General features: G+C 42.5%; 1 protein-coding gene across 10 annotated transcripts in view; it reads left to right on the forward strand.

The window, feature by feature from the left end:
• Positions 1-13,448, forward strand: part of FAN1 (FANCD2 and FANCI associated nuclease 1) — a 29,703-nt gene that overhangs the window by 5,324 nt on the left and 10,931 nt on the right. For all 10 annotated transcript variants that reach the window (XR_011424440.1, XR_011424439.1, XR_011424433.1 and 7 more), the window contains 5 exons: positions 899-1,100; positions 3,721-3,954; positions 8,386-8,517; positions 10,003-10,111; positions 11,293-11,412. Coding sequence is in view for 4 of the 10 variants with exons in the window: in XM_005602844.4 (XP_005602901.1) it covers positions 899-1,100; positions 3,721-3,954; positions 8,386-8,517; positions 10,003-10,111; positions 11,293-11,412 (797 nt within the window). In the remaining 6 variants the exon portion in view is untranslated. The remainder of the gene's footprint in view (positions 1-898; positions 1,101-3,720; positions 3,955-8,385; positions 8,518-10,002; positions 10,112-11,292; positions 11,413-13,448) is intronic.

Genomic DNA, 13,448 nt, shown 5'->3' on the forward strand with positions numbered 1-13,448 from the left:
GTGCTGCGGCCACACAGCTCTCCTCGGGCTCTTCAGCATGCGGAGTGCACTCTCTCAGAGCCATGTGCTTGCTGCACACAGCTTGCCCCTCGTTTCCTTTGGTTCTGCTCTGTAGCCGCAGCAGAGGTTTGCCTGACCACCCTGTGTGGAGTACAGCCAGCCCCCTGCATGTTCACTTTGCCATACTCAGGCTTGGTTTTCTCTGTAGCAGTTGTCACCACCTGACATATATACATGCTCACTTATTTATTATGCTAGGAGGTAAGCTCCATGTAGGCAAGGCCTTCGTTTGTTCATTGTAGTGTGCCCAGGGCTGTAGAACATTACCTGGCATGCGTATACACCCAATAAGTATTTGCTGAATGGAGGACAAAGGCATGGCCTTACACTGTGAATGCCTTCAGGCGGAGACCAGCTAGGTCTGATTCAGCTAATCCTGTGGGTCGAGAATGGTGTCTGGGTCCCATAATAGCATGACATATACTTGTATGCTGAATGAGTGAACCCATGAAAGAGTTCCCAGCCAGAGGCCTGTGGGGAGAGAGGAAAGCTGGTGATCAGTTGACTCTCTGACCTGTTTTGGAAGTTCTTTGATTAGAAAGAGAGTGAATATATCAGTAAGCTCTTAAGGAGGATGCCCAAACCATAATGGATATCCATATGTGTCTTTATTCAATTTTTCCTTTATTTTTTAGTGAAAAGTTCTATTATTTTATTACTTTTATGAGATATCTATTTTCCATATTCTTTAATAATTGGTTTGGCAGACTAAGATTTCTACTGTAGAATTTCATTTTATTTGTATCTAACTAAGCTTCCTTCTGCTTAATGTAAATAAAGCTAGAAAATAGTAAAATTCTTTAAAACTACTTTTAACTTTGTTTTTTAACCATTTCAGAATCTGAGTTGCAAGAACTTTCTGAAGTGCTTGAACTACTTTCTGCTCCTGAACTAAAAACCCTGGCAAAGACCTTCCACTTGGTGAATCCCAATGGACAGAAACAGCAGCTGGTGGACGCCTTTCTTAAATTGGCCAAACAGCCTTCAGTCTGCACTTGGGGCAAGAATCAGTCTGGAATCGGTGCAGTGATTTTAAAAAGGTTTTGTTGGCTATTGTTACAGTAAAAACATTTTAAAATGTTGATAGTACATATTAACTTATTATAATAGATGGTACATGTTTTCTCATTTTAATTGCTTAGTTCATTTGCAATTAGATTGAGAAGGCGTAAAAGTCCTAATTAAATAGCCTGGATTCTTTCTTGATTTATTATTCATAATTCTTATAATACTGTATTAATTTCTAGGGCCAAGAAAAATCAGGAGACAAGAGAATAAAGGCAGTAAGTCTTTAGTAAATTGTAGTATTTTATTCAAGAAAAGTGCAGTTTTAACTACTAGTCTTACAGGATTTAGGGGTAAACTATTCAGTCAAATTTTTATTTTAGTAGCTTTTTATTAAAGTATAATCTGTCAATCTTAATATGCAGCTTTTCTCAAGTTTAAACATAAAAGTTTACCAAAAACAATAGGTAGTTTCTTTTGTACTTGTGAAGCCCTTGAACTGTTTCACTTTGGGGAAGATTGCAAAATCTTAGAATTTATTTCTTCTGCCCACGTTATCTATAAAATACAACTATATCAACTTTAATCTGGGAATCCACTATTCTGGAGTTGTTGAGGATGATATGAGATGATGCTTTTGAAAACACTTTAAAACAATGTCATTGTTGTTTATTTTGTATGTTATATATGTGTGTGTGTTATATATGTATACACTTCTGGGATGGATAGGAAAGTGTGATGTCTTCCATTAGGCCCATGGTTCTCATCTGGGGACCATTTTGCCCTTCAAGGAACATCTGACAATGTTTGGAGGCGTATATACATTTACACACACGCACACACACACACACACACACATACACATACACATACACATACACACATACACACTTGCATGCACACAGAGGTAACTTTCAGCTGTTATGTTACAAGAACCCATCCTTGTCAGGAAGATAGTACAAATACTAGTCTTTAATAAAACATAGGTATAAATAAGACATACATTATTAAGAAAAATGCCACCTACGATACTTCAAAAAAGTTTATACTGTAGATTTTTAAAAAGTGTTTTAATAAATTATATATTTATAGTTGATTGACTTTAGGAGTATAAAATCCTCTACCCCTGTGGTATGTCAAATGTCTTCTGAGTCCTTTCTTTATCTAATTGTATTTCTTAAGTATTTTGTTAACCTTAACATAACATTTTATAAGTGAACATTAAAATTAGCAGTATCAGCGCTTAGCGTATGAACAGAAATAAGTGATTAACCTTTTTTATTACAGATTTTGGACTTGTAGGAAAATGAGATTCTCAAGACTCTTCGTTGTACTAAAATCACTGTCCTTTAAGACTGTACTTTATTTCTTCATTTTGTTGTGGAGCCCAACAGTGGAATCGCAGAGTCTCTGACAGCCCCACCCAAGGGCAGTGCCTGGTTATCTTATTCTGCTGTTATCCTGAGGAAACGGAAAAAGGCTCAGTATCTACACTTTCTTAGTCCTAGTACATAGTCACTGTTCATTTTGCCATATTTAATGCTTCCTTCAGCAACTTGGAGCCTTGCTCCACGGGACATTCCTGGGGCTCTGCATGGAGATGGAGGAAGTGGGCACTTTTTATCAGTCTCTGTACATGAATGCTTCTCAACTAAATGGTGGTATGATAGGATCCCACCCTTGTCCCCGTAGGTCTTTGATGGTGGCACTAGTCTCTACTCATCCTGGTGGCCTCTAGGGATGCAGCACTGCTTTTGTTTAATAGCTTCTGGGATGGATAAGAAAGTATGAGGTCTTCCACTAGGCCCATGGTTCTCAGCTGGGGGCATTTTGCCCTCCAGGGGACGTCTGACAATGTCTGGAAGCATTTTTGATTGTCATGACTAAGTGGGGGAGTGGTTGTTACTCATTTAGTGAGTGGAGGCCACGGATGCTGCTGAGCATCCTGAGCAGGACAGGCCCCACCCAGCAAAGAATTATCCAGCCCAAAGGTCAACAGTGTTGAGGTTGAGAAACCTTGCTCTAGATGGTATCTAAGTTGTTAGAGCCATAGGGCCCACATATCCCTGAATTTAATTCAGACCTCTAAGCCCACCTTGAAGGCATCCAGAATCAAACGGAATTCACTCTGAGATTACCTTGGGAATGGAGATGCTCTGGACTGCTTTGCACATCAGAGAATAGCACCAAACTTTGGTCTAAATTTGTACCACTGCCTGTTACAAAACCATGCTGCCTTACCAAGAGCCTTTGATAATGACGTTTTAAATAAATACCTATTATTGAATGTAAATTGTCACTCAAGTCAAGATGTAAGAGTTGCTAATGTCAAATAGGTAATACTTTTATGAGTTTTCTTGGTATTTTACATGTTCACGACCAGCGTCAACCCTATCTTGCTTTTTTATTCAGCCAAGCCATGAGTGAAACTGGAGATATAATTTCGTTTAACCCTCACTCTATCCCTAGATGGGGCTCTTTGCCCCAGAGAAGTTAAGAAATGCTCCACTGTTACACAACTGGAAGTGGTAGATTTGTGTCAGGCTTAGAATAATCAATGCCACTTATCTTTATTTTATCTGAAAATAATTTATAAAATCTTATATCCAAATGCTTAAAAACCAGAAAGTTATTTCTGTGTTGTATATGTTTCAGAGCTAAAGACTTGGTGGGACAGTCACTGAGAGTCTGTAAAGGCCCCCGGGCTGTGTTTTCCCGCATCTTGCTTCTGTTTTCGTTGACCGATTCACTGGAAGATGAGGAAGCCGCCTGTGGTGGTCAGGGACAGCTTTCTACTGTGCTCTTGGTCAATCTCGGCCGAGTGGAGTTTCCTAGGTATACCATCAATCGGAAAACCCAGATCTTCCAAGATAGAGACGATCTTATCAGGTGAGAAGCTCACTATAATAGCTGTGTATTTTAAATTTATGTAAAAGGTTATTAATTTTTTGCTAGCCACAGTAGAAACGTAAGTCGATAGCTAAAACAGTTTTTGAAGATTTTTGTTATCTTTATGCCTCACTTGTATACATTTCTAAGACTACAGGAGAATGTAGAAATGTGCTTAGATTAAGGTTGCCAAAAGCAGTGAGTTTTGAGTTAGAGCTACAAAAATTTTCCCTGGCTCACGTTCCCAAATAGCTTTGGCAGGGAGCATTTTTTAAATATAGACAGTTGAACAAGCCTGCCTTGTAAATATGTTGTTGGCATGAACAAGGCTGAAGATGAATGTTTTCCTTTTAATAAGGCATTAGCATAGCTAATGCTGACTTTTGTACCGTACACAAGAATCATGCACATGATGATTAGAAATTTTCACTGATATATTTTGGTACATGGATTTAGTGAATATTTGGTTTGATTGACAAAAGTAAATTTTAATAAAGAGTGATATAGTTCCTACAGGAAAAAAAATGCTTGGATTTTCTTAAAAAACCACCTTTTATAAGAAAAATTAATTTGGATTTCCTAAATGTTACTTTTCCTAATATAATATTTTCCTAAAATATTACTTTTGATTCTTGATTTAAGGTTTATGACTCAAATTTATTAATTCTCATACTTGATTTTAGAAAAGTTGTGGAAGTGTTGCCTAGTATGTGCTTTAAAAAGTAAATTATTGAAATTATTGAATCAAAGCAGTGTCACTATAAACTGATTTTAGCCCATTTTGCTTTAGTTACCAGGAAGCTCAATATCTTGTTTGTGTTCAGTTAGAATCATTTTTAGTCAAATCTTCTAATAAGAATATTTCTCCTTACCCTGTTTTCAGTTGTCTCATGTCTTTTTGCCTTTTCATTTTTAGTCACTTTATGCTTTTCTCTTTTGTGAGAATGTGTACTCTGAAGCCAAGTTCCAGTCTCTAAACTAATGAATTGAAACCACTCTGTGCCTCAGTTTCTTCATCTGTAAAATGGGGAGAATGATAGTATATTCCTGCAAATGTTTGTTGTCACATGTGAAGTACTTAGAGCCTGGACTATGGGGATTGCTTAGTGCATCTTAGTTAGCATTATAATTGTCATTATTACTGATTTATCTAAGGGAGATTATTTTTCAGTTGTATGATTGACAAAACCATGGTTAAGTTCAAAAGTAAGGGGGCTAGGGAGAAAAAAATAAGCCATCTGTATTCTTTTTGGAAAGCAAGTATGCTGTAAATAGTAAAAAATAATTAAAACTCATTTTGTTATGCAAAGGGCCTTAACATGTAAATGAAATTGGACTTTGCTGGCTTCAGGAAGGGTAATTATGCAATTCCTGGGAATGTGGTATCTCCCTGAGAACCCTTTCTGCCCACGTTGGTGCTTGGAAATAGTGGACCCTTCCTTTACTTTTTCCTCGTTTATTCAGTACACCTGAGATGAGTGTTGAGTCCCTTCAGGTGCCTGGGTGGGGGAGTTTGCAGCTTGAACAACACAGATGTCTGCTTTCACGGGGTTGCATTTTACTGAGGGAGATAGAAACTAAAACAGAAAATTACAGTGTGTGAAAAGTGCTATGAAAATTGAGGAGTGGGCTGGAGAAGTTCTGCTTTGTGTGTAGAATGTCAGGCAGAGTGTCCCTGGAGAGGTGATGTTTGATGTGAGACTTGAGAGTGCGGAGGAGCCCGTTGTGCGGAGGTCTGGGGGCCTGCATCCAGGCAGCATGGAGAGCGTGTGCACACCCCCTGAGAACGGGGAGAGCTTGCTGAGGCGGAGAGTCTCAGAGGAGCTCCAGACCAAAGCCCCGGGAGCCAGCCATGTGGGGGAAGGTGACAGGAACGTAGGGCCAGGGGTGCTTGGCCTCAGAAGCCCTGGCGAGCAGACCGACTTGTGTTCTCCGAGTACTGGGAAGCTGTTGAAGGGGTTTAGGCAGGTGAGGGATCTGTTTCACAGTTTACAAAAGCCTCCTGTGGATTGGGGGTGGAGGGTGGCCAGGGGAGCCCCCGGAGGGCTGGTTGAACCTTGGTGGGCTAGGCGAAGGGCTTGACTGTGCTAGGTCCAGCAGCAGTGGAGAGAAGTGAACTTGTATGAAATATTTTGGGAGTAGGACAGGAGTAGGGGCAGGGCTGAGGCTGCAGTGGAGGGAAGCTGAAAGGGCCCCTCTCGTGGCCTGGGGCCCCTCATCCCCTGGGAAAGGTCTCATGAGGAAGCTTCCATGGGGAGTGTGGCTGGGAAGGCACAGGTAGGAAGTAGCCGTCCTGTGGAGTGCGAAGGCAGACTTCCCAGGGGAGCTCTGGCCAGATGGAGGTGCCGGAGTAAGTGCTCATTTGCAAGCTCATCTCGAATTAAGGTGAAACCAGGGGCCAGCCTGGTGGCCCAGTGGTTAATTTTACAAATTCGGCTTCAGTGGCCCAGGGTTCGCTGGTTTGGATCCTGGGGGCAGAGCTACCCACTGCTTGTCAAACCATGCTGTGGCAGGCATCCCACATATAAAGTAGAGGAGGATGGGGACAAATGGGCTCAGGGCCAGTCTTCCTCAGCAAAAAGAGGAGGATTGGTGGCAGATGTTAGCTCAGGGCTAATCTTCCTCAAAACAAAACAAACAAACAAAAATAAAGTGAAATCAGTCAGACTGGGCCTGTTATTTTTCTAGCACAATTCAGGGAGCTGGGTACAGGCTCTGAGGTCAACATGGACACTGTGACTAGGGGGTCTAGGTGAACAGTATGTTCACTGGTGAGTGGTGGACTGGTTGACTCTGGGTGGGTATGTAGGCCTGCAGGACAAGAGTTGCTTACAGCTGGGGAAGTGGGGATCCTGGTGGGGGCAAGTGTGTCAGGTAGGGGTCTTGGTGAAGTTGGGGCATTGTTGTCTTCAGTAAATGAGCTGAAAGGATTGGTGGTAGAGGTCAGTGAGTGAAATGCTTGAAATCTAGATTTCAAGGATGCTGCAGTTCATCGGAGACAGAAGGTGGAGAAAGGGGTTATTGGTGAGGAGGTATTGAAACTGAGTGTATTCTTCATCCTCACAGATGTTGAAGTCACAGGCCATGATGGTGGAGGCCATGATGGCAAGAGACATGAGGTAGAGCAGGCAGAAGATGACAGGAGGCTGGTAGATGTCTGCAAGAAGGAACGTGAGCTTCCAAGGAATGGGAGGCTTTCCAGGAGGGAAGAATGATTTAGAAGTAGCCATGGGAAGAAAGGAGGACTCCTCCGTCGGTCTCAGCCCTGAATGGGAGGGCTGTGAGAAGAGCCATCCCCCACTTGAGAGGGCTGTAGGGGAAGCCACGTTCTCAGCCAGGTTTTAGAGAAGGAAGGAGACAGAGGGTGGAGGGGAGAGGTTGAGGATGTGGAAGAAGATGCTGCTCCTGGTTTGGTAGTTCCACGCAGTGCTGGGGAAAGGTTTGGGTGAGATGAGGGCTGGTAACTGTGGCTGGTGGCGATGGAGGTAGCTGGGGAGAGGAGGCGTGATGGGCTTGGTTTGTATGGCCTCTTGAGGGTAGGGCTAGGTTCAAGCTCACAGCCGGGTGCATAGGGGCTGCTCCTGACCCTCTGGACTGTGGGAGGGGCTGAGGTGGGGAGGCTGGGCCAGCCTCCAGGCACTTTCTCCGTGTTATATTCTCTTTTCTTATTGACCTTAGAATTGTCTATTAGCATATTATAAGAGAATTAGAGCAAGAGTTTGTGAGCAAATTTTTACGTTTAGAGGCAATTTCTTTTACTCTTATTTGCTCATATTTGCACATACTGATACTGCATGCTTTTCTTTCAGGTGTGAGTCCAAAATACAATGACTGTGTACTCAAAGTGTTACAGAATCAGTTGGGCAGATGTCCTTGTTTTTAGTATCTAAAAGTGCAGTGAGAAGTTGTCTTTCTTCAGCTAAGTGGTTTTATAGCATTTCAGCGTTGCTATCTCCCAGAGTGTCCCTGAAGTTATTTTTGAAAATCCCAAGTAATTCTCTTAGTTTGCGTAGCATCCCTCTGGCTATCTCTGACTCAGTGATTAAGTTACCCAATCTACACCTCAATATAATTCTGAAGTCAGTTACGTGTTTATGTGGTTGCTGCCAGATTGTTGAGTGAATGAATGAATGAGTACTAAAAATCGGAAATGATAAGCTGATCAATATTACATTTGTATAATGGAACATGTTGTGTAATAATACAGTATGAATGTTTTTGTCTTTCTAGTTGGGTAGCCTGTATTAGTTCTTCTAGGCCACTCCAGTGGGATACTGGTAAATTATTACTAGAATAAAATGTAAATAACCCTTTTATTTTCAAAACACACTTTTACCCTTCCGAATTAGATCTAGTGGGTAGGATGTGGTAATTTTTTATATATGTGCTCATTCACATTTGAAGCTTGGATCGCGTGGTTTTCTTCCCCAGATATGCAGCAGCTGCACACATGCTGAGTGACATTTCTACTGCAATGGCCAATGGGAACTGGAAAGAAGCTAAAGAGCTCTCTCAGTGTGCAAAAAGGGATTGGAACAAGCTGAAAAACCACCCTTCCCTGAGGTGAGATTTTTTTTTAGGTACTTGTCAAAATTTACTTATTGGCCAAGTTGTTCCAACCACATAAGGTAATTTTCTTCACAAAGAACATACTCCTTTTTTTCTGTGGACTTGAATTTCTGATTTGCTTTGTGTAGAGTCAAGGTGCTGCATGAAAGAGAAGAAATGTCTAAAAGTTTGAAGTGAATTTTCTGTAACTCAGGCCCTTGTGCAACAGGCATTCAAGTGAACACACACACAGCTTTGAGCTTGCAGTCTTTGGGTGTGTTGGCTTCTCTGAGTGGTGGTCAGCTGCATTTAAATTTGGGGAAACCCAGCAGCAGGACAGAAGTTGTGGGAAGCATGCTAGATGTGTTCTTCAGTGGAAATTCAAGTAGGCGTTATTCTGAAAAAGAAAACTAAATTGAACATTTATTTTAAAAGTTCAAGTACACAGCACATCACCCTTCTTTGTTTTTGTTTGTTCAATGTTAAACATATTTCGTATTTGTTAAGAAATTTTTACCTCTGTTGTGACTAGTGATGAGAAAATCTAGTATTGTTAAATATCTCTTTCAAAAAGACATTTGGGACATAAAGTTCATACAGAAAAAATATTGCCTTAAAAACCAGAGCCAAGAAAATGGCCTTTACTGTTAAGAAAAAAATAACTGAATGCTTTGCCTATATTTTGTTTGGGAGGATTCTGTAATTCAGACAGAAAATTGATGCATTTCCTAAAAGACCTTTCTAGAAATGAGGTAACCAATGTGGATTTGTTACGCTTGTGATGTGTACATACGTTGGAGGATTTTCTTAAGATAATTTAGGAAAATTTGTTAACATTTCTCAGACCAAACAGCAAAAAAATGTTTTAAAACAAGTTAATAGATGATTTTCTTCATTGAAAAAAAAAAAAGGAAATCTTTACCAGGAAGTTAGATTGCTACAGAACAAAGGTTGGTAGACTTCTTCTGTGAAGGGCCAGCTAGTCAATATTTTAGGCTTTGCAGGTCATATGGTCTCTGTTGCAGCTACTTAACTCTGCCATTGTGCTGCAAGAGCAGCCACAGGCAGAACGTGAATGAATGAGTGGGGCTGTGTTCCAATATGGCTTTATTTAGGGACTTTGAGATAAGAGTTTCATATAATTTTTACATACCGCAGACTAGTCTCCTTTTGGTTTATTTTAACCATTTAAAAATGGGAAAACCATGCTTAGTTTGCAGGACATACAAAAATCAGGTGGTGGGCCCTGGGTTTGGCCCGAGGGCCGTAGTTTACTGACCTCCTGCTTAGAATATTACCAGCTCTCATTTTACTCCACTGTCTAAGTGACCTAGGAAATGGTGGCTGGCTGTAAGGATGTAGGTTTGTGGTGTAGAAAATTGTACACAACTGACAGTATTTTTTAAAAGGTAGGAATTGAATCTGCTCTCTTACTTCGCGTAATTGTCTTACAACAAATAAACCAGATTACTAAACTGCTGGTGTGCGTCTTCATTTCAGATACCATGAGAATCTACCACTCTTTCTTCGGTGTTTTACTGTCGGGTGGATTTATACAAGGATTTTGTCTCGGACTGTTGAAATACTGCAGAGACTTCACATGTATGAGGTGAGAGCACAAGCTGCAGGCCCCGCTCTTGCTGATGTGTCTGTGATAAGCTGTGGAGGAGAGCCTGCCGTGCTCTCGACATTTTCCATGTGTTTGGGCAGTGTACAGTAATGTAATGAAAGCGTACCTCATGTGGGCAGCTTGCTGTCTCCTGGGTGGTGGGAAGACGGCCGAAGACCACCAACTGTTTCGTCTGCTCATGAGTTGAGTGTGCACCAGGATGCCTGGGGGTTATGGACAGAGCCCTGCAGGGAGCCCAGACAGGGCCTGCAGCTGAGTCTGAGCCCCTTTCAGAACTCCGTGTGGGACTTGGGAGGTCTTCAGAACTCTCTGAGGTGGAGACCGCACATCTGCTTGTGTTTCCCTGACAGCTGTCCTGGACTGTCTGGAAGTAATTTACAATCACAAGTCAGAAATTTGGTTGTATCCTTCCTTATACTAAACATTGTGAGATTGCTAGAGTTAACTTTTGTTATGTTTTGACGTTTCTGTATTGAAAAATGATGTTTTGCAAAGGATATGCTGCAGCTGGGTTTCTTGACCTGGGTCCCTGGATCCTAAGAGGATCCATGGGATGAGCTTCTGGAATCTGTAAACTCCACAATTGTGCGTATATGGGGGTTTGTGCATTTTTCTGAGGAGAATCATTAGATGTTTCAAGGAGATTCATGAACCACAAAAGATTAATATAAAGAATCACCAAACAGTTTGTGTGTAGATCCAGAAAGTCTCCCTGTTGAGGTGGGATCCTTGGGTGAAGACACCCATCGTTACTGTCTTGCCCTTGCCAAATTCCTCACACTGTGGGCCCTGTGACCTCCTGGGTTCCCAGGAGCATGTGGGTCTGCAGCCCCTGACCAGTGCTCGGCCACATAGAGCTTGAGCCTCTGCGGCCCTGCGCTGGTTGACTTGGTTTGCAGAGAACAGGTGCACAGATCTCGGTGTGCTCGCCGGTTGGCAGGGGACCTGCGAAGAATGTAGGGATGCCTCGGAGCTCAGGCCCACCCTAGAGGGACGTCTCCGAGTCCCTGTCCTGTTAGTCTGGGATCCTTGGCCTTATTTTAGGAAGGAAAGGTATGCTTTATAAATATACTTTGCAAATTTTATTGGCTACTAAATATAATTAGAGTTTTTTGGTGTGTGAGTCTAATGAGCCCCCTTTGTTGTTGTTGTTGCAACAGGAAGCAGTCAAGGAACTTGAAGACCTTTTGTCCCAGAAAGTGTACTGTCCTGACAGCAGAGGCCGGTGGTGGGACAGACTGGCTCTCAACTTGCACCAGCACTTGAAACGCCTTGAACCGGTACTCAGTGACTAGATATATCCAAGCCTTCTTTTTGCTTTTGCATAAATTTAAAAAATATGGCGAACTAGTAATACCTTAAAAATGTCAATACAGGGGCCGGCCCAGTAGCACAGCAGTTAAGTGCGCACATTCCGCTTTGGCGGCCCTGGGTTCACGGGTTCGGATCCTGGGTGCAAACATGGCACTGCTTGGCAAGCCATGCTGTGGTAGGCGTCCCACATGTAAAGTAGAGGAAGATGGGCACGGATGTTAGCTCAGGGCTAGTCTTCCTCGGCAAAAAGAGGACGCTTGGCAGCAGTTAGCTCAGGGCTAATCTTCCTCAAAAAAAAAAAAGTAAATATAGTTTGAATGTTTATTTTTTTAGCATTCTTCTTTTGTCTGTGTTCCTCCAACCCCAAAAGAAGTAGCAAGGATGCTAACACAAGCGTTACAGTGAAGACAGGAGACTTTTGTCTTCCCATCACTGATTTGGGAGATGGGTTGGCAGGAGGATCTGGTTGGGATTTAGGAAATAAGATCTAGGGAGAGTTAGACGTCTCCACCCTCAGCAGGTGCTTCCTTTTCTGGAAATGGTGATTTTATTAACTTTTTGCGTGGGGCCTCCAGGTAGGAAGATTGACGAAAGGTGTCCTTTCCCTTGGGAAGTGTATTGTCTGACTAGCCCTGAGCAGGCAACCTTCTCTCCCGGGCGCTGGTATTCTCTGTGCCAAGGATCTTGGGAGTCCAAGTATCCTGTTAGCTGCCTTGGTCCAGCAGGGTGGTGCCTCTGAAGCCTGCCGCTGCTGTGCCTGGCGACAACAGTGGCTCTTTGTGTGGCTGCCCGAGGCTCCACCTGTCTCCACGCCAGCTTTGCATTTGTGTTGAATGGAGGGGACTGTGCCTCTTTTGTTTTTTCCAGTGGCACATTAAGTGAATCAGGGTGATGCAGGGGCGGAAAAATTGACCATGGGTGTGGAAATATGACATACTGTTTGTACTGCCTGAAGCTGAAAAAGTGCCTTGTTACCTAAAGTGCTTCAGGCCAGTGAGGGCTGTTTTTGCTCTGGGAGGCGCGTGTGGTGCTTCCCTGCCTCTTGCTGTTTGCTCGGGCTGAAATAGCAAGAGAAGGCGTCCGTTAGCCCAGAACGAAACTGGAGAAAGGTGGTTTATGCTGGCTCTTTCTTTCAATGAAATAAAGATTCAAAAGAGTGGACAAATTTCCCCCTTGTTCTACTAATAGGAGCATTCCCTCCTATTCTCAGAGATAGACAAGCCGCTGAGCTTATTTTTGAGATTGATGGAAAATCATAGTTCCTTTTAGCCTTTTCCCAAAGATCTTACAGGTCACACTCATAATCTTTATTATTTTGTTACCATTCCTTCTGTTCTTTACATCGGTCTCCAGTGATGGAATCTACCAGCAGAGTGTTGCTTCCTGCAAAGTGCCCAGGAGCTGGCCAGGCCAGGCAGAGGAGCAACCCGGCCAGGCCCCGCCGGCACTGGCCCCTGCTGGGGTAACAGCGCACCTCAGTGTCTCATTCTCTCTTCTTGATTCCTTTGGACTTCTCCACTCCTGATGGCCTGATCCTTCATTGATTTGCAGGGTTGTGGGTTTTTTTTTGACTTTTTATTCTTTTATTGTAGTAAAATATATATAACATAAGTAAAACTTGCCATTTTAACAATCTTTAGGTGTACAATTGAGTGGCATTAATTATACTCCCAATGTTGTGCCAGCATCACCACCATCTATTTCCAAACCTTTTCATCACTCCCAACAGAAGCTCTGCCCCATTAAGCAATAACTTCTCATTCTCTCCTCCCCCCAGCCCCTAGTAACCTCTAATCTACTTTCTGTTTTTATGAATTTGCCTGTTCTAGATAGTTCATGTAAGTGGAATCATATAATATTTGTCCTTTTATGCCTGGTTTATTTCACTTAGCATAGTGTCCTCAAGGTTCATCTATGTTGTAACAGGTATCAGAATTGCCTTCCTTTTCAAGGCTGAATAATATTCCATTGTATGGATAGACCACATTTTATTTATCCATTC

The sequence above is a fragment of the Equus caballus genome, chromosome 1, assembly GCF_041296265.1.
Source record: "Equus caballus isolate H_3958 breed thoroughbred chromosome 1, TB-T2T, whole genome shotgun sequence".
NCBI lineage: Eukaryota > Metazoa > Chordata > Mammalia > Perissodactyla > Equidae > Equus > Equus caballus.